The sequence below is a fragment of the Bufo bufo genome, chromosome 5 (genome assembly GCF_905171765.1).
Source record: "Bufo bufo chromosome 5, aBufBuf1.1, whole genome shotgun sequence".
NCBI classification, from domain to species: domain Eukaryota; kingdom Metazoa; phylum Chordata; class Amphibia; order Anura; family Bufonidae; genus Bufo; species Bufo bufo.
Window position 1 is genome coordinate 410,503,404 of NC_053393.1, and position 18,643 is coordinate 410,522,046.

General features: G+C 49.1%; 1 protein-coding gene across 1 annotated transcript in view; it reads left to right on the forward strand.

Annotated features, from left to right (window-relative positions):
- Window positions 1-11,814: 11,814 nt before the first annotated feature.
- Window positions 11,815-18,643, forward strand: part of LOC121001871 (ubiquitin-conjugating enzyme E2 E2) — a 250,505-nt gene continuing 243,676 nt past the window's right edge. Inside the window, exon 1 of the mRNA XM_040433093.1 lies at window positions 11,815-11,921. Within this exon, the coding sequence (XP_040289027.1) occupies window positions 11,919-11,921 (3 nt within the window). The 5' untranslated portion in view covers window positions 11,815-11,918. The remainder of the gene's footprint in view (window positions 11,922-18,643) is intronic.

Here is an 18,643-nt window from a genome sequence, read left to right on the forward strand (position 1 = left end):
AGACGCCGGTCTTAATAAAGGCCCTGCACCGACGGTGGTTCCACCGAAGTTATGAAGAGAAGCCAGCCTCTCCATAACTTCGGCGCATCTACAGCCAGTTTTAAATGTAAGACAGCTTCCTTGCTGTCTTACATTCAGACCATTTTCTACGCTTAAAACAGGTGTAGAAAATTATTAATGAGACGGGCCTGTCCCCGCCACGCCCAAAATTTTAGAACTGGCGTGAGCGGGGCGAAGCCACAGATAGTGGCGCAACTAACCGTTGCACCGCCATCTGTGCCTGAAATACGCCTAATTTAGGCATATTGCAGCTTAGTAAATGACCCCCATAGACCTTTCTTATGGGAGAAATGTGGAAGAAAAAAAATATCTAAAGAAAAACATTTTGACGTCTCTTCCAAGATTTAAACCTGGGATCTCAACATGCAAAACCAGTAAAGTAGTATATGTTTTTCCCATGCTTATACGTTACACACATTACTGGTGTCTTTAGAATCATATATTGTGTGGGAATAAAGCATTAATATGTAGATTAGCATTCTGAGCAGATCTCAGTGTGGTGAGGCTATAGTATATGGAATATATGATATTTACTTGCTAGCACACAGCTCTGCCTTCAGCATGTCTAGCCCTTACAAGGTAGTGCTCAGATGATTCAGCCCCACCTCCTGGTGCTCAAAACTCTAATTTGCATATGAAAAAGTACCGATATCCCTGTAGCTGTTTAGCATACAGACAAAAGAAAGGTATAATTTTAATCAGTATGATGAGCCCTACTAGGCTGTATGTCTGGTTTAATAGGGTTGATCCTGGTGACAGAGCCTCTTTAAAGATGAGTCTACTAAACCAGTTGAGGCCGTCTGTAGTAGATTTATATGGTTAGTGAGCCAGGTCTGTAAAGCCTGCGCCACAGTACTTTTATGGCTTCAGCTTTAGCAGGTTGGGTACCCACTGTCCTGCACAGTGGGAGACCCGAGAGAGAAGACAGAAGCTGTCATCATGAAAAATAAGAGCAACATACAGATTACAGCCAGAGAAAACATGGAAAGCCAAAGCAGCCTGGTGCTGAGGGATGGTTTAAAGGCAGAGGTTAAAAAATAATGTCTGGAAGACTTCCATGATAACAAACCAAATATTTAGATACAGCAGCAGATCAAACTGATCTGTGGATTACTGTGAATTGGATTACGCTGTCGTCCACACATAAAAATGTGATCAATTATGTGGTTAGACTGTAACATCATTGTTTCCAAACAGCATCCATAGGCCGGTGGCTTGGTGGACACCTTAAAGAGGACCTTTCATCTGGCAAAACATTGTGAACTAAGTATCATGATATGTATAGCAGCGCCCCGGGATCTCACTGCACTTACTATTATCCCTGGGCGCCGCTCTGTTCTCCTGCTATGCCCTCCGGTATGTTCGGTCACTTGGTTATAGAAGGCGGAGTCTTCCCTTGTTCTCCTGGGCGTCCTCTTCTCTTAGGCTGTAGCGCTGGCCAATCGCAGTGCAGAGCTCACAGCCTGGGAGTTTTTTTTTCTCCCAGGCTTTGAGAAAAAACGCCCAGGAGAACAAGGGCAGTCTCCTCCTACTATAACTAAGTTCCCTAAGTCTCCTCCTACTATAACCAAGTGACCGAACATACCGGAGGGCATAGCAGGAGAACAGAGCGGCGCCCAGGGATAATAGTAAGTGCAGTGAGATCCCGGGGCGCTGCTATACATATCATGATACTTAGTTCACAATGTTTTGCCAGATAAAAGGTCCTCTTTAACTTTGGCTCATAGTACTATAGATGTTATTACAACTGACCATATGCTTCAGATACACCACTTCATTATTCATGTACAAGCATAGCAGCAAAGGTTAAATGAGTTAGCACCAAAAATATTTTTTCTTATAAGGTGCTTGACGTGTGTCAGAAATTGTAGTGGTCTACTTAAAGGGGTTGTCTCACTTCAGCAAACAGTATTTATTATGTAGAGGAAGTTAATACAAGCCCCTTACTAATGTACAGTCGTGGCCAGAAGTTTTGAGAATTACATAAATATTGGAAATTGGAAAAGTTGCTGCTTAAGTTTTTATAATAGCAATTTGCATATACTCCAGAATGTTATGAAGAGTGATCAGATGAATTGCATAGTCCTTCTTTGCCATGAAAATTAACTTACCGTATTTTTCGCTTTATAAGACGCACCTGATGATAAGACGCACCTAGGTTTTTGAGGAGGAAAATAAGAAAAAAATATTTTTAACTGGTCTGTGGATGACGCACTGTTATGGGGGGATCTGTGGATGACGCACTGTTATGGGGGGGGGGGGATCTGTGGATGACGCACTGTTATGGGGGGATCTGTGCATGACACTGATGGGGGGGTATCTGTGCATGACACTGATGGGGGGGTGATCTGTGCATGACACTGATGGGGGGGTGATCTGTGCATGACACTGATGGGGGGGTGATCTGTGCATGACACTGATGGGGGGGGGATCTGTGCATGACACTGATGGGGGGGGGGATCTGTGCATGACACTGATGGGGGGGGGATCTGTGCATGACACTGATGGGGGGGGGATCTGTGCATGACACTGATGGGGGGGGGATCTGTGCATGACACTGATGGGGGGGGGATCTGTGCATGACACTGATGGGGGGGGGATCTGTGCATGACACTGATGGGGGGGGGATCTGTGCATGACACTGATGGGGGGGGGATCTGTGCATGACACTGATGGGGGGGGGGATCTGTGCATGACACTGATGGGGGGGGGATCTGTGCATGACACTGATGGGGGGGGGGATCTGTGCATGACACTGATGGGGGGGGGATCTGTGCATGACACTGATGGGGGGGGGATCTGTGCATGACACTGATGGGGGGGGGATCTGTGCATGACACTGATGGGGGGGGATCTGTGCATGACACTGATGGGGGGGGGGATCTGTGCATGACACTGATGGGGGGGGGATCTGTGCATGACACTGATGGGGGGGGGATCTGTGCATGACACTGATGGGGGGGGGATCTGTGCATGACACTGATGGGGGGGGGATCTGTGCATGACACTGATGGGGGGGATCTGTGCATGACACTGATGGGGGGGATCTGTGCATGACACTGATGGGGGGGATCTGTGCATGACACTGATGGGGGGGATCTGTGCATAACACTTATGGGGCTCTGTGGATGACACTTATGTCATCCACAGATCCCCATAAGTGTCATCTACAGATCCCCCATCAGATGCATCAGTGTGGAGGGAGGAGGCGGAGACACTCATGGCGGGACCCGGTGCAGTGACTCTACTCTAATACACCGGGCCCCACAGCTGTTAAACATTCAAACGGATCTATATCTAATAGTATATGCTCTGTACGGCTCTTACTGTAGTACTGTAAGTATAGCGCAGACCGGCATCTCCATCGGTCATGCGCCGCTTGCCGCACCTCCTTCCTCATACGCCCGTCTGCTCCAGCTCCCTCTGTCATGTGCCGCCTGCCCCAGCTCCCTGTCATGCGCCGCCTGCCCCAGCTCCCTTTGTCATGCGCCGCCTGCCCCAGCTCCCTTTGTCATGCGCCGCCTGCCCCAGCTCCCTCTGTCACATGCCGCCTGCCCCAGCTCCCTCTGTCATGCGCCGCCTGCCCCAGCTCCCTCTGTCATGCGCCGCCTGCCCCAGCTCCCTCTGTCATGCGCCGCCTGCCCCAGCTCCCTCTGTCATGCGCCGCCTGCCCCAGCTCCCTCTGTCATGCGCCGCCTGCCCCAGCTCCCTCTGTCATGCGCCGCCAGCCCTTTCATTCATAAAGTGAGATAAGCAGGCAGGCGGCGCATGAGGAGGGAGCTGGGGCAGGCGGCGCATGACAGAGGGAGCTGGAGCAGACGGGCGAATGAGGAAGGAGGTGCGGCAAGCAGCTCATGACCGATGGAGATGCCGGTCTGCGCTATACTTACAGTACTACAGTAAGAGCCGTACAGAGCATATACTATTAGATATAGATCCGATTGAATGTTTAACAGTTGCGGGGCCCGGTGTATTAGAGTAGAGTCACTGCACCGGGCCCCGCCTCCTCCCTCCACACTGTCACTGATACTTCGCTGGCCGAGCTGTGCAGCATAGCGGCCAGCGAAGTATTCGCTTTATAAGACGCACGGCCATTTTCTCCCCACTTTTGGGGGGAAAAAAGTGCGTCTTATAAAGCGAAAAATACGGTAATCCCAAAAAAAACTTTCCACTGCATTAAAGGACCTGCTGAGATCATTTCAGTAATCGTCTTGTTAACTCAGGTGAGAATGTTGACGAGCACAAGGCTGGAGATCATTATGTCAGGCTGATTGGGTTAAAATGGCAGACTTGTTAAAAGGAGGGTGATGCTTGAAATCATTGTTCTTCCATTGTTAACCATGGTGACCTGCAAAGAAACGCGTGCAGCCATCATTGCGTTGCATAAAAATGGCTTCACAGGCAAGGATATTGTGGCTACTAAGATTGCACCTCAATCAACAATTTATAGGATCATCAAGAACTTCAAGGAAAGAGGTTCAATTCTTGTTAAGAAGGCTTCAGGGCATCCAAGAAAGTCCAGCAAGCACCAGGATCGTCTCCTAAAGAGGATTCAGCTGCGGGATCGGAGTGCCACCAGTGCAGAGCTTGCTCAGGAATGGCAGCAGGCAGGTGTGATCGCATCTGCACGCACAGTGAGGCGAAGACTTTTGGAAGATGGCCTGGTGTCAAGAAGGGCAGCAAAGAGGCCACTTCTCTCCAAAAAAAAACATCAGGGACAGATTGATCTTCTGCAGAAAGTATGGTGAATGGACTGCTGAGGACTGGGGCAAAGTCATATTCTCCGATGAAGCCTCTTTCCGATTGTTTGGGGCATCTGAAAAAAGGCTTGTCCGGAGAAGAAAAGGTGAGCGCTACCATCAGTCCTGTGTCATGCCAACAGTAAAGCATCCTGAGACCATTCATGTGTGGGGTTGCTTCTCATCCAAGGGAGTGGGCTCACTCACAATTTTGCCCAAAAACACAGCCATGAATAAAGAATGGTACCAAAACACCCTCCAACAGCAACTTCTTCCAACAATCCAACAACAGTTTGGTGAAGAACAATGCATTTTCCAGCACAATGGAGCACCGTGCCATAAGGCAAAGGTGATAACTAAGTGGCTCGGGGACCAAAACGTTGACATTTTGGGTCCATGGCCTGGAAACTCCCCAGATCTTAATCCCATTGAGAACTTGTGGTCAATCTTCAAGAGGCGGGTGGACAAACAAAAACCCACTAATTCTGACAAACTCCAAGAAGTGATTATGAAAGAATGGGTTGCTATCAGTCAGGAATTGGCCCAGAAGTTGATTGAGAGCATGCCCAGTCGAATTGCGGAGGTCCTGCAAAAGAAGGGCCAACACTGCAAATACTGACTCTTTGCATAAATGTCATGTAATTGTCGATAAAAGCCTTTGAACCGTATGAAGTGCGTGTAATTATATTTCACTACATCACAGAAACGACTGAAACAAAGATCTAAAAGCAGTTTAGCAGCAAACTTTGTGAAAACTAATATTTGTGTCATTCTCAAAACTTTTGGCCACGACTGTATTGTTATTATTCATATTGATTCCTTTGCTGCCTGGATTAATTTTTCCATCACATTATAAAGGTTACTTTCACACTCGTGTTTGGTGGTGATCCGTCATGGATCTGCACAAACGCATCCGTTCAGATAATACAACCGTCTGCATCTGTTCAGAACATCTTTAACATAGCCAAAACTGATCCGTCTTGAACACCATTGAAAGTCAATGGAGGACGGATCAGTTTTCTATTGTGCCAGTGAAACTGATCCGTCCCCATTGACTTACATTGTGTGCCAGAACGGATTCGTTTGGCTCAGTTTCGTCAGACAGACACCAAAACGCTGCAGGCAGCGTTTTGGTGTCCGCCTCCAAAGCGTAATGTAGGCGGAACGGAGCCAAACTGATGCATCCTGAGCGGATCCTTTTCCATTCAGAATGTATTAAGGGGAAAAACTGATCCGTTTTGGACCGCTTGTGAGATCCCTGAACGGATCTCACAAACGGAAACCAAAACGCCAGTGTGAAAGTAGACTAATACTGCTCATTACGACCACTCTGAAATCCAACTGTGGTGGCCGTGCTAGAACACTAAGGCCTCTTTCACACGGGCGAGTATTCCGTGCGGATGCGATGCGCGAGTTGAACGCATTGCACCCGCACTGAATACCGACCCATTCATTTCTATCGGGCTGTGCACACGAGCGGTGATTTTCACGCATCACTTGTGCGTTGCGTGAAAAATTGCAGCATGCTCTATATTCTGCGTTTTTCACGCAACGCAGGCCCCATAGAAGTGAATATGCGGATGCAAGTGCGGATGCGGTGCGATTTTCACGCACGGTTGCTAGGAGACGATCGGGATGGAGACCCGATCATTATTATTTTCCCTTATAACATGGTTATAAGGGAAAATAATAGCATTCTGAATACAGAATGCATAGTAAAATAGCGCTGGAGGGGTTAAAATAACTAAAAATAATTTAACTCACCTTAATCCACTTGTTCGCACAGCCGGCATCTCCTTCTGTCTTCATCTTAGCATCTGGATCAAATGAGCTACACCAAACGTTTGTAACCCACACACAAACACATCTGTAAAATGGGACCTTTCTTGTCTTTATCCTATGTCTAGTGTAAAATATCCCAACCACTTCTCTAGTTGTACTTGTTACATGCTGCAGTAATAGTGACTGCCAACATAGAGGAATATCTAATATATTTCTGACAGTTGGGCAAGGTTTCCGGCAGTCAGAAAAGATTTTGTCTCACAGGCTGTCACCATAAACAATAGTTTTTGATTCGTTTTACAAAACAAACCAGGACAAAGTGGGCTTCTGCACAGGGCTGCATGGTTCAGGGGCAGCATTGAAATAGAAAAATACCCTGCACCTATCTCTTTCCCCCTGCAGAAAATAATAAATAAATAATTACTTGAATCCAGAGGAAAAAAGCAGTCTGGTTTGAGAGCTGCACTTATGCAAGCAGACAGACAGCGCGAGTTTGTGAGCATTCGCGTGTTTGAGTTCAAGTGTGTGTTTGTATTAAGTGTGTGACTTTAGATTACGTGACTTCAGTTGGGGACTACAGTAAGCTAGATTCTTATCACTGTATTGTATTTTTTTCTCTTTTATTGCTTAATCCCCATTAGTATGTGTTCCATTATTGACAGCGCAGTCCAGTGCACCTCTTGTCTAATGTATTCAGTCCTGGAACAGCCGTTTGAGGGTGCATATCTTTGATCAAAATGTGAGCAAATTGCCAGTTTGGAATTGCACATCGAGTATCTAACCGGGCGAGTTTCAACACTGAGAAGTGTTGACAATTTGGAAAAGAGTTTGCTGCTCACTGAGCAGGCACTCTATGGAGGAGGGTGGTGGCAATGAGGCTCAGGAAAGTGAGGTAGCTACTTTCCTACTGCCCTCCTCCTCCAGAATGGCTGAGATCACATCCATCTTAGGCCTCATGCCTTTCAATGGGTCCGTGGAAAAATCGGAAAATGCACCGTTTTGCAGCCGCATCCGTGTTTCCTGTCCGTCAAAAAAATATTACCTGTCCTATTTTTTGACAGACAACGGTTCACGGACCCATTCAAGTCAATGGGTCCGTGAAAAAACACGGATGCACACAAGATTGGCATCCGCGGCCGTGATCCGTAGGTTACTTTCATACAGACGGATCCGAAGATCCGTCTGCATAAAAGCTGTTTCAGACAGTATATTCTAACACAGAGGCGTTCCCATAGTGATGGGGACGCTTCTAGTTAGAATATACTACAAACTGTGTACATGACTGCCCCCTGCTGCCTGGCAGCACCCGATCTCTTACAGGGGGCTGTGATCCGCACAATTAACCCCTCAGGTGCTGCACCTGAGGGGTTAATTGTGCATATCATAGCCCTCTATAAGAGATCAGGGGCTGCCAGGCAGCAGACCCCCCTCCCTCCCCAGTTTTAATTTCATTGGTGGCCAGTGTGCGGCCTCCCCCTCCCTCCGTTTATTGTATTATCATTGGTGGCCAGTGTGCGCCCCCCCCCCCCCTCTATTGTATTAATATCATTGGTGGCCAGTGTGCGGGCCCCCCTTTCCCCATCATTGGTGGCAGCGGAGATTCCGATCGGAGTCCCAGTTTAATCGCACTGGGGCTCCGATCGGTAACCATGGCAACCAGGACGCTACTGCAGGCCTGGTTGCCATGGTTACTTAGCAATATTACAATATTAGAAGCATTATACTTACCTGCTGCGCTGTCTGTGACCGGCCGGGAGCTCCTCCTACTGGAAAGTGACAGATCATTAATTAGCACGTAACACACCCTCTGCCAGTGCTGGACACAATAGCAGCATCTCTGAACAAATGAGCTATTTAACATCTCACCTCACATACAATGAAACAAACTAAGATAGCCCATTCACCTTGTTAGCATATAGAGGGAAACCTGTTCAGTGTAAAACAGCTCTTTTGCAAGTATTGTATACAGCAGATACCAGCATTGTTTAACAAAGTTTCAACTGTAATTTGGTGACACATGTTCCCAGAGCCTCTTTAGAAATACCAGGATTGTTCCAATTGGACCTTGAGAAACAATATGCGCCCACCCCCAAAAAGCCCTATAAGTATGTGATGAAAAATAAAGATGTCAGATATTTAACAACCTAAGTTGGTCTGGGCTGATATTTATCTCTCTGATCAGAAGCAAAGGGATATTCGTTGCACAGGGAAATATTCACGGGTTGGAGGTCTGATGCCTCATCTCATACCAGCATAAACCTGCCTGAAGAAAACCGCTAACAAGCAGTCAGCAAGTAAGTATGATGCTTCTAATATTGTAATATTGCTAAGTAACCATGGCAACCAGGCCTGCAGTAGCGTCCTGGTTGCCATGGTTACCGATCGGAGCCCCAGTGCGATTAAACTGGGACTCCGATAGGAATCTCCGCTGCCACCAATGATCGGGGGGGAGAGGGGAGGCCGCACACTGGCCACCAATGATAATACAATAGAGGGAGGGAGGGAGGGGGGGGCCGCACACTGGCCACCAATGATATTACAATACAGGGAGGGGGGGCCGAGGGGGGGGGCCGCACTGGCCACCAATGAAATTAAAACTGGGCAGGGAGGGGGGTCTGCCGCCTGGCAGCCCCTGATCTCTTATAGGGGGCTATGATATGCACAATTAACCCCTCAGGTGCAGCACCTGAGGGGTTAATTGTGCGGATCACACCCCCCTGTAAGAGATCGGGTGCTGCCAGGCAGCAGTCATGTACACAGTTCGTAGTATATTCTAACTAGAAGCGTCCCCATCACTATGGGAACGCCTATGTGTTAGAATATACTGTCGGATATGAGTTTCACGATCTAACTCATATCAGACAGTATATTCCCATGGTGATGGGGACACTTCAAGTTAAAATATACCATCGGATTGGAGAAAACTTCGATCCGATGGTATAATAGGGACTCCTGACTTTACATTGAAAGTCAATGGGGGACAGATCAGTTTGAAATTGCACCATATTGTGTCAACGTCAAACGGATCCATCCCCATTGACTTGCATTGTAATTTAGGACGGATCCGTTTGGCTCCGCACGGCCAGGCGGACACCAAAACGACTTTTTTTTCATATCCGTGGATCCTCCAAAAATCAAGGAAGACCCACGGACGAAAAAACGGTCACGGATCCCGGACCAACAAAACCCCGTTTTGCGGACCGTGAAAAAATACGGTCGTGTGCATGAGGCCTTAAAGGGAGAAGAGGCTACCTTAACCATTTCTATCTTGGGCTGGGTGATCCTGGTCTTGTTTAAAATCTGAAAATCTAAGTGTTTAAACAAGACCATGATCACAGTGCTAGGTGAGTAACTGAAAGATACAGCTATTAGAAATAGGGTCAGAAGTGAAAGCTGAAGGTATATACAGCTTTCACAGGGGCAGTAACTTGCAATGTATCAGGGCTAGTGACATCAACTTTGTTTTTGTTTTAAAGCTGATAATCTAATCTTTTAAACAAGATCATCGAAGCTGTGTCCCTATTACAGTCTAAATATAGCTATGTGCCCATATTTCTGCAGGCACATAGCCCCCAAACAGCTTTCTAAAAAGGACTGCCCTTTCCCGCACAAACACTGTTCGGGATCAGCAGTGGGTGGGGGGTAAAGGACTGGGTCCTTTTTAAAGTAAGCCACCTAGCATGTGGTCCCAAGAAGCAGCAGCAGTAAGGGAAAAAAGTCCAGGACTAGAAGATTGCCCCTCTAGTTTGACAGGAAACAGGTGAGTATGGTGCTTTCCCTTGGTACCACATGCTGAAGGCTTACTTCATAAGGCGACCAAACCTGGAATAGCTTTTTAAGGACACCGCTTTTTTTTCCTCCCATCTTGTTAGTTGCCCAGGAGTCTGATACTGATGGCATATCCTTAGTCCTAGCCGATCAGCTGTTTCAGCTCACATTCACTTCTATGGGAGCAGTGGTGCAGTTACCAGTGGCAGCCATTACACAAGGGAGGGAGCTATGGAGTTCTGATGCTGACTTCCGGTAACAGCTGATCAGCAGGGGTGCAGGACCACTGTCAATCTGATACGGATGGCCTATCCTAAGGATAGGTATCAATATCAAAATCCTGGAAAATCCCAGTGGACAGAGCGGGTAACTACAGGACTGCTCCCACTGAAGTGAAACATCTGATCGGCAGAGGTGTGGGGTGGGCGGACCTCCACCGATTAGAAAATGATGGTCTATACAACCTCATTAAAGGGGTTAATAAATTCAGTGATGGCACATGCAGGGGAAATCATCACAGTGTTCCCCGTAATTCTGAGTATCAGCGCCAGCCTCAATAGCGCTGTCCTCCTGGGGATGCACTCCCACCTCTGCAGAGCATTACATCCCTACAAGGAGAGGCCAGAATCCCTAGTCCCTGTACCCAGGGGTCCACATAGAGCGTTACACCCCAGTGCATAGTGCCTAATTCTTACAGAACAAGTGATCCCATGGCACCCAAAGATCCCAGTCCACGCAGAGCACTGCACCCCAGTCCATGGGTTACATCCCAGAGCATGCAGAGCACTGCACCCCAGTGCACCCAGTCCATGCAGAGCACTGCACCCCAGTCCATGGGTTACATCCCAGAGCATGCAGAGCACTGCACCCAGTCCATGCAGAGCACTGCACCCCAGTCCACGCAGAGCACTGCACCCCAGTGCACCCAGTCCATGCAGAGCACTGCACCCCAGTGCACCCAGTCCATGCAGAGCACTGCACCCCAGTGCACCCAGTCCATGCAGAGCACTGCACCCCAGTCCATGCAGAGCACTGCACCCCAGTCCATGGGTTACATCCCAGAGCACGCAGGGCACTGCACCCCAGTCCACGCAGAGCACTGCACCCCAGTCCACCCAGAGCACTGCACCCCGTCCATGTAGAGCACTGCACCCCAGTGCACCCAGTCCATGCAGAGCACTGCACCCCAGTCCATGCATTGCACTGCACCCCAGTCCATGGGTTACATCCCAGAGCATGCAGAGCACTGCACCCCAGTGCACCCAGTCCATGCAGAGCATTGCATCTGTGGACAGCCAGCGTCCTCAGCCCCTGCAGAGCATTGCATCTCAGGACACCCAGCGTCCCCAGCCCCTGCAGAGCATTGTACCTGTGCTCAGCTCCCAGTGATGATGTGCAGCCGCTGCCCAGAACCCCGGTAATACAAGAAGCTGTCTAGCAAACTTCCTAGCATGGCTCCTCCCACAGGAAAGTCTGGTCACATGGGTATGATGTCATCAGAGGTCCTTTAGCCCACTAGGAAACAGCATCTACCAAGTGTCGAGTCCCCAGCCGCGATCGGCAGTGTGCATGGTGAGTTCCCGAGAGACGCTGGGACTTGTGGTTCCCCCGAGTCTTGGGCATAGCTGTGGGGATACACTGTGATGTGCTGAGTGTCTTGTCATTGGCTGGCAGTGTGCGATCCATCAATGTCACGCTGGACAGATCCCCAGAACTGTAGTAGATCCCCTCTGCTGTGTGGACGGCGGTCCCGGATCGCAGGGACATTGTGTGATCGCCTGCTGTCTGCGCCTGATCGCCTCCTTCACGAGGACCTGGGATCTCCCAGTGATTTTGACGCTTCATCTCCAGAACTCTATTCATATCCGCTAGCAGTTGTCTGGTTCCCATTGCTTGGGGGGGGGGGGGGGGGGGGATTTCTCCTGTGGGAGATCCGCATGCAGCTATTATTTCCCTCAGTGATGGAGCCCCCTGCTGCCCCCGGCTCCATCTCCTCAGCCTTCACTTCCTTATATATATATATGGTGCTATTTACTATATAATCCGTTTATTTGGACACTGTTCACATCAGAGGTCCATATAGGCTGCGGCCCCCTGGTCCTCGGTGCATCCTATGTTCCAAAATCTGGATGAAGAGGAGCAGCTAGAGGAGCTGGCTTCCCAGGGTCTTGCCTGGACCCTGTGTTTGGCCACGACCGCGTGTATTTTACGATCATCTAACTGCAGATCCGCAAAATTCGGATACCGGCCTTGTGCACCCTGCACTTTCCTCAGTCCCTATCATAGAGATGGCTATTCTGCATTTTTTGCAGCCCCCCTAGAAATGATTGGGTGCAAACCGCCAAAAATGGGGACCGAAAATAAGGCACGAGGCCCTTTGGTGACGTTTTTCGACACTTTTAGGCTCGTTTCACACCTGCAGCAGCAATTTCTCCAGAGAATAGCCTGCCGGAGTTCTCCAGATCCGGCACTGCCAGATGCGCCCTGTATGCCCGCTGGGCACATTAGCTATAATAGAGTCCGGCGGAAATCTGGCAAAAAGGCAGAGAATCGGCCGGATGAAAACTGCTGCTCGCGGCTTCTCTGCTGGAACTGGCGACCGGATCACAATGGCGCATATGTAATATATATATATTTTTTTACACCTGCAGTTTTTGCAGTTAACACGCCAGCTCCAGATGTTTACTGAAAGGGGTTGTTCGCCCCTGGCAGCATTTCGGGCATGGCCGGACCTGCAGAAGGAATCCTACCTACCTGATTCCAGCTCCTTCGCAGCTCTCCAGTCTCCTCACATATACATCCAATTTAAGGTGGGTCACGTAGTCACTGCAGCCAATGACTCTGCGTGTCATGTCGCCGGGTCACGTGATGCCAGGGAGACATGTTACTGCTGCAGCGGCCTCGTTACCCGTGTCAAACCAGGAGACCTGAGAGCTGCTGTGGAGCAAAGGACCTGGAACCCAGCAGCAGGGATCACGGAAGTGTGATTCAGGTCTGACCATGCTGGGGAGTCCGTGAACAACCCCTTGAAGGTCTTTTGGAAATATGAAATGCAGGACTTTCGTGAATTAGGTGGCGTTCTATGTCCTTCTTGCTTCTTTTTAAAAATGCAGCATGCTGGAGCTTTTGGCGGTAAATTTTCACCTTCTCTATAGTGGAAAACCCGCAGGAATAAACCCCTAGAGGTAAGACACACTGGCCCGGATTTACTGATCCTATAAGTGGTGTCTAGACCTGCACCAGATTTATCACAGGGGCTCAGGCTGGATGATAAATCTGGTGCAGGGACAGACACCTTTCTCTGACTTTATACCAACTATTGGTTGCTAAAGTTTTAGGCCAGAATTGTGGCGCCATTTTGGCACTAAATGGTGCATCTTGGGCCATGCCTCTGGTAAGCCGCGCTCCCTTGTTGAACAAGGTGCAGGGGGTTTCTCAAGAACAAGATGCGTCAGATTGTGCCAAAAATGCGCCAAATTGTACCAATTTGTAACATAATTTGGAGCCAATTATGACATTGTCTAGGTGCACTGTGACATTATAGTTAATGGGGCCAGCGGCCATATGGGGTGCGTCTGGCAGTGCCACTTGGGGCCACATCACTGCTGTGGCCAGTGATTGGCTGCAGTGACACATGTAACCCTGTCCCTGCTGGAAGTTTACCTGGAGGGCTAGAAGTCCACAGAAGACACCAGCCCGAATGCCGCCCCTGGGCACTTTCAGCCCGAATGCCGCCCCTGGGCACTTTCAGCCCGAATGCCGCCCCTGGGCACTTTCAGCCCGAATGCCGCCCCTGGGCACTTTCAGCCCGAATGCCGCCCCTGGGCACTTTCAGCCCGAATGCCGCCCCTGGGCACTTTCAGCCCGAATGCCGCCCCTGGGCACTTTCAGCCCGAATGCCGCCCCTGGGCACTTTCAGCCCGAATGCCGCCCCTGGGCACTTTCAGCCCGAATGCCGCCCCTGGGCACTTTCAGCCCGAATGCCGCCCCTGGGCACTTTCAGCCCGAATGCCGCCCCTGGGCACTTTCAGCCCGAATGCCGCCCCTGGGCACTTTCAGCCCGAATGCCGCCCCTGGGCACTTTCAGCCCGAATGCCGCCCCTGGGCACTTTCAGCCCGAATGCCGCCCCTGGGCACTTTCAGCCCGAATGCCGCCCCTGGGCACTTTCAGCCCGAATGCCGCCCCTGGGCACTTTCAGCCCGAATGCCGCCCCTGGGCACTTTCAGCCCGAATGCCGCCCCTGGGCACTTTCAGCCCGAATGCCGCCCCTGGGCACTTTCAGCCCGAATGCCGCCCCTGGGCACTTTCAGCCCGAATGCCGCCCCTGGGCACTTTCAGCCCGAATGCCGCCCCTGGGCACTTTCAGCCCGAATGCCGCCCCTGGGCACTTTCAGCCCGAATGCCGCCCCTGGGCACTTTCAGCCCGAATGCCGCCCCTGGGCACTTTCAGCCCGAATGCCGCCCCTGGGCACTTTCAGCCCGAATGCCGCCCCTGGGCACTTGCGAGCCCTTTTTACATATGAATAAAACTGCGTTTTTTCCTTTGGTGAACATCAAAACAAAAGGCGACAGGTACCATTGGACTCCTCTATAGTTCTGCCACAGCGCTATGTAAGCGGTGTAGAATGGCATACTGTGGTGACTCCCTTCAATTCTAGTAAGATTTGACAAGTCCATCACATAGTTTGCACCAGAGATGAGTCAGTCAGTTCATCATAACGAGTCCTCGATTCTGACGACGCTCACCCCTGCCGCTTGATTGACCAGGCCAGACATCTCGACCAGCCCTGACCATCTCGTGCCCACCCAGAGCAGCGGCCCATGAACACTGTTTGGGGCAGCTGCACAGGCCTGAGATTGTCTGGGCCGGGGGCGAGGTGTTCGGCCCTGTCAATCAGGGGGAGCCTTCGTCAGCAGTGGAGACAGCCCCTCGCAGGTGAAGAACTCGCTGTGATTCGCTCCTGACTAGCCACCACCGCTGTGACCGCCTCGTCTAAGTGAATGAGGGAGTCTCACTTTGTAGAGGGCCCGATCTCCCCTGTGGGCCCACGTCCGTACTGACACGCTGCTTGGTTCCATGGATTTTCATCACTGACCTCCTAACTAGCTTTAAATATCTAGATCATTAATCTCTATGACAACTAGATGGAGTGCACTCTCTGATTTAGCAGAAGGCGTAGGAGCTTCATTACTTCTGCTTTTTGGGCCTATTTCACATGAGTGATACGGAAGGAACGTGTCAGGTTCTGGTCAGTGAAAAACAGATGGTTTTGCATGGAAGTTGAGTATTATGTGCGATTGAGTTCAGCGCCCCGCTTTCTTCCATCAGGATCAGGCCTCATGCACACGGCTGTACCACGTTATTCGTTCCGCCAAGAAATGACAGCGCTCGTTTGCATGAGGTCCTACATCCGTTTTATATCCGGTTTTCACGCATCTGAAGAAGAAAGACTGAAGAATGACACCCAGCATGTCCTAGCAACGTGCATCCGGATGGAGAGCTCGCTCGTGTGTAATAAGCATTAGGCTAATTTCACACAAGCCAGTTTTTTGTCAGGATGTGGTCCGTTTTTACAACAGACAGCATCTGGACAGAACCCTGACCCATTCATGTCAATGAGTATATACACGAGCATTGTTTTTCACTGACCATCTGTCCGTTCAGGACAAATTGTGGCGCGTTCTATGTTAATTTGTTTTTCACACAGGACTGGTCAATTCAAGTCAATGGGTCACTGAAAAAAATGTTGGCATCTGGATGCAATCCGCTGTTTTTTTTTTTTTTTTTACTGATTTTTGTTAAGTCTTCAGTTATTTCCATCAGTTAGGGCTCATGAACACGAATGTATTTTTTTTCCCCCTTTTCCGTGCCTTTTTTTTTTTTTTTTTTTTGCGGCCCGTATGAGGATCCATTCACTTCAACAGGTCCGTATGTCCATAAGTGTTCCGTAAAAAAAAATAGTTCTATTATGGGCTGGATATTATGTTATAGCCATACATCAGGGACGGAGAAATCATTGAACACTGTAGGAGTCAATTGAATAATTTCCTTTTTGGTAGCCCAGCCCTAGGAACTTCCATGGAAATCAATAGAGAACAACCCATGAAGTTGTTGTCTGTATTTTGGGTCAGCGTCCCATTTTTTTTATGGATCACACGTTGACCCATTGGGCCCGTAAAAAATGCGGACAGCACATGGATTTCATCTGTGGGCTGTCTGCATCAATACAGCTTTATCGTAAATTATAGAACAAGTCTTATTGTTATCCATTTTGCAGACAAGAGTAGGCAGTAAATGCAACATGCAGATGGCCGATATCCGTATTTTGTGGCTCAGCGGTTTTCTGGCCGCAGAATACATACGGTCGTGTGCATGAGGCCATAAATGACAGCAATTATACTGAGTGGCCCACGAAAAAGTAGCCCGCCTCCAATATCTCCTAATCAAACTGCCTAAGGCCTATTGCACACGACCATATGGCTTTTTCAGTGTTTTGCCGTCCGTTTTTCATGGATCCGTTGTTCAGTGTTGTGTTTCCGTTCTGTTTTTCCGTATGGCATATACAGTAATTACATAGATAAAATTGGGCTGGGCATAACATTTTCAATAGATGGTTCCGCAAAAAACGGAGCGGAAACGGAAGACATACAGATGCATTTCCGTATGTGTTCCGTTTTTTTGTGGACCCATTGACTTGAATGTAGCCACGGAACGTGATTTGCGGGCAATAATAGGACATGTTTTATCTTTGAACGGAAAAACGGAAATACGGAATGCATACGGAGTACATTCCGTTTTTTTTGCGGAACCATTGAAATGAATGGTTCCGTATACGCAAAAAACGGCCAGTAAACGGGGAAAAAAAAAAAAGGCTGTGTGCAGGGGGCCTAATAGTAAATCTGTCTTTTTTGTCCATAGCAACGAGTCAGAGCTCAGCTTTAATTTTTTGAGTCCTGTAGAAACTATAAGCTGGCCTGTGATTGGCTGCCATAGACAACTAAGGCTCCATTCACACGTCCGCAATTTGCGGAACGGAATTGCAGACCCATTCATTTCTATGGGGCCGAAAAAAATAGAACATGTCCTGTTCTTGTCCGCAATTGCGGACAAGAATAGGCATTTTCTATTAAGTGTTGGCAATGTGCGGTCGGCAAAAGGCGGAACACACATTGCCGGTGTCTGTGTTTTGTGGATCCGCAAAACACACACACGGATGTGTGAATGGACCCCAAGACAGATTTACTATTATATAAACCTATTTAATGCCTAAATATATAAAAACAGTGTGGCGCAATGTTGTCCAATCTCATGTATATGACTGGGTCCGCCAATCACCGGTCGCAGCCGTCAATATGTAACCGTTCTGACTACATCCTGTAGCTCAATGATGGATGCATAGAAGCTCAACAAAGTCAGGTGAGGTAGCAGAGTCACATTGGAGCAGTGATGGCGGCGATTTTATCAATGACTATATCATCATTTGTTATTTCTAAAAACTTACAGCTTTTATTGACTGTTATTCTAAAATGTTTATGCAAAGAGTTATCTCCCAATTGAAGAGAACCATGTCTCTGGCGCCATTTTGTGGAAGTGGCTCCCTATGAGTCAGAATCCAACTTTTTAACCAAGCCTTGGGGTCTGATAAGGGAATGTAGACAGCTGTTTCTGGGTGCTTGCCCCTCGCCAGTGCAGGGTAGGGTTCTGGCTGGTGTGATGCCCTGCATTGCAGTTTAGGCAGGCTATTGGCTCACTTTAAGGCCGAATGCACACGCCCGTGAGTGGTCCGTGGTTACACAGGCTGGATTCCTGCTGAGAGCAGGAGCGCACGGCATCATTGGTTGCTATGACGCCGTGCGCTTCCTGCTGCCGCCGCAGTACAGTAATACACTGGTATGATCTATACTAGTGCACTACGGTACTGCGGCAGCAGCAGGAAGCGCACGGCATCGTAGCAACCAATGACGCCGTACGCGCCTGCTCTCAGCAAGAATCCAGCCCGTGTTACCACGGACCGCTCACGGCCGCGTGCATTCGGCCTAAAGAGAACAGTCTTGTATGGAAACTTACTGGAAGTACTCCATGGTATGGAGACTTATTGGCAGTGCTCCATGGGAAAACAATATGCAAGGAGGTATCTCCCAAGGAAAAAGAACCAACCCGCTAGCGCCACCTTGGGGAAGTGGCTCCCAATGAGTCAAAATCCAACTTTTTAACTAAGCCTTTGGATCTGACAAGGGAATATAGCCAGGCCAAATATCCATCTGTAGACAGCTGTTTGAGATGGCAGATGGT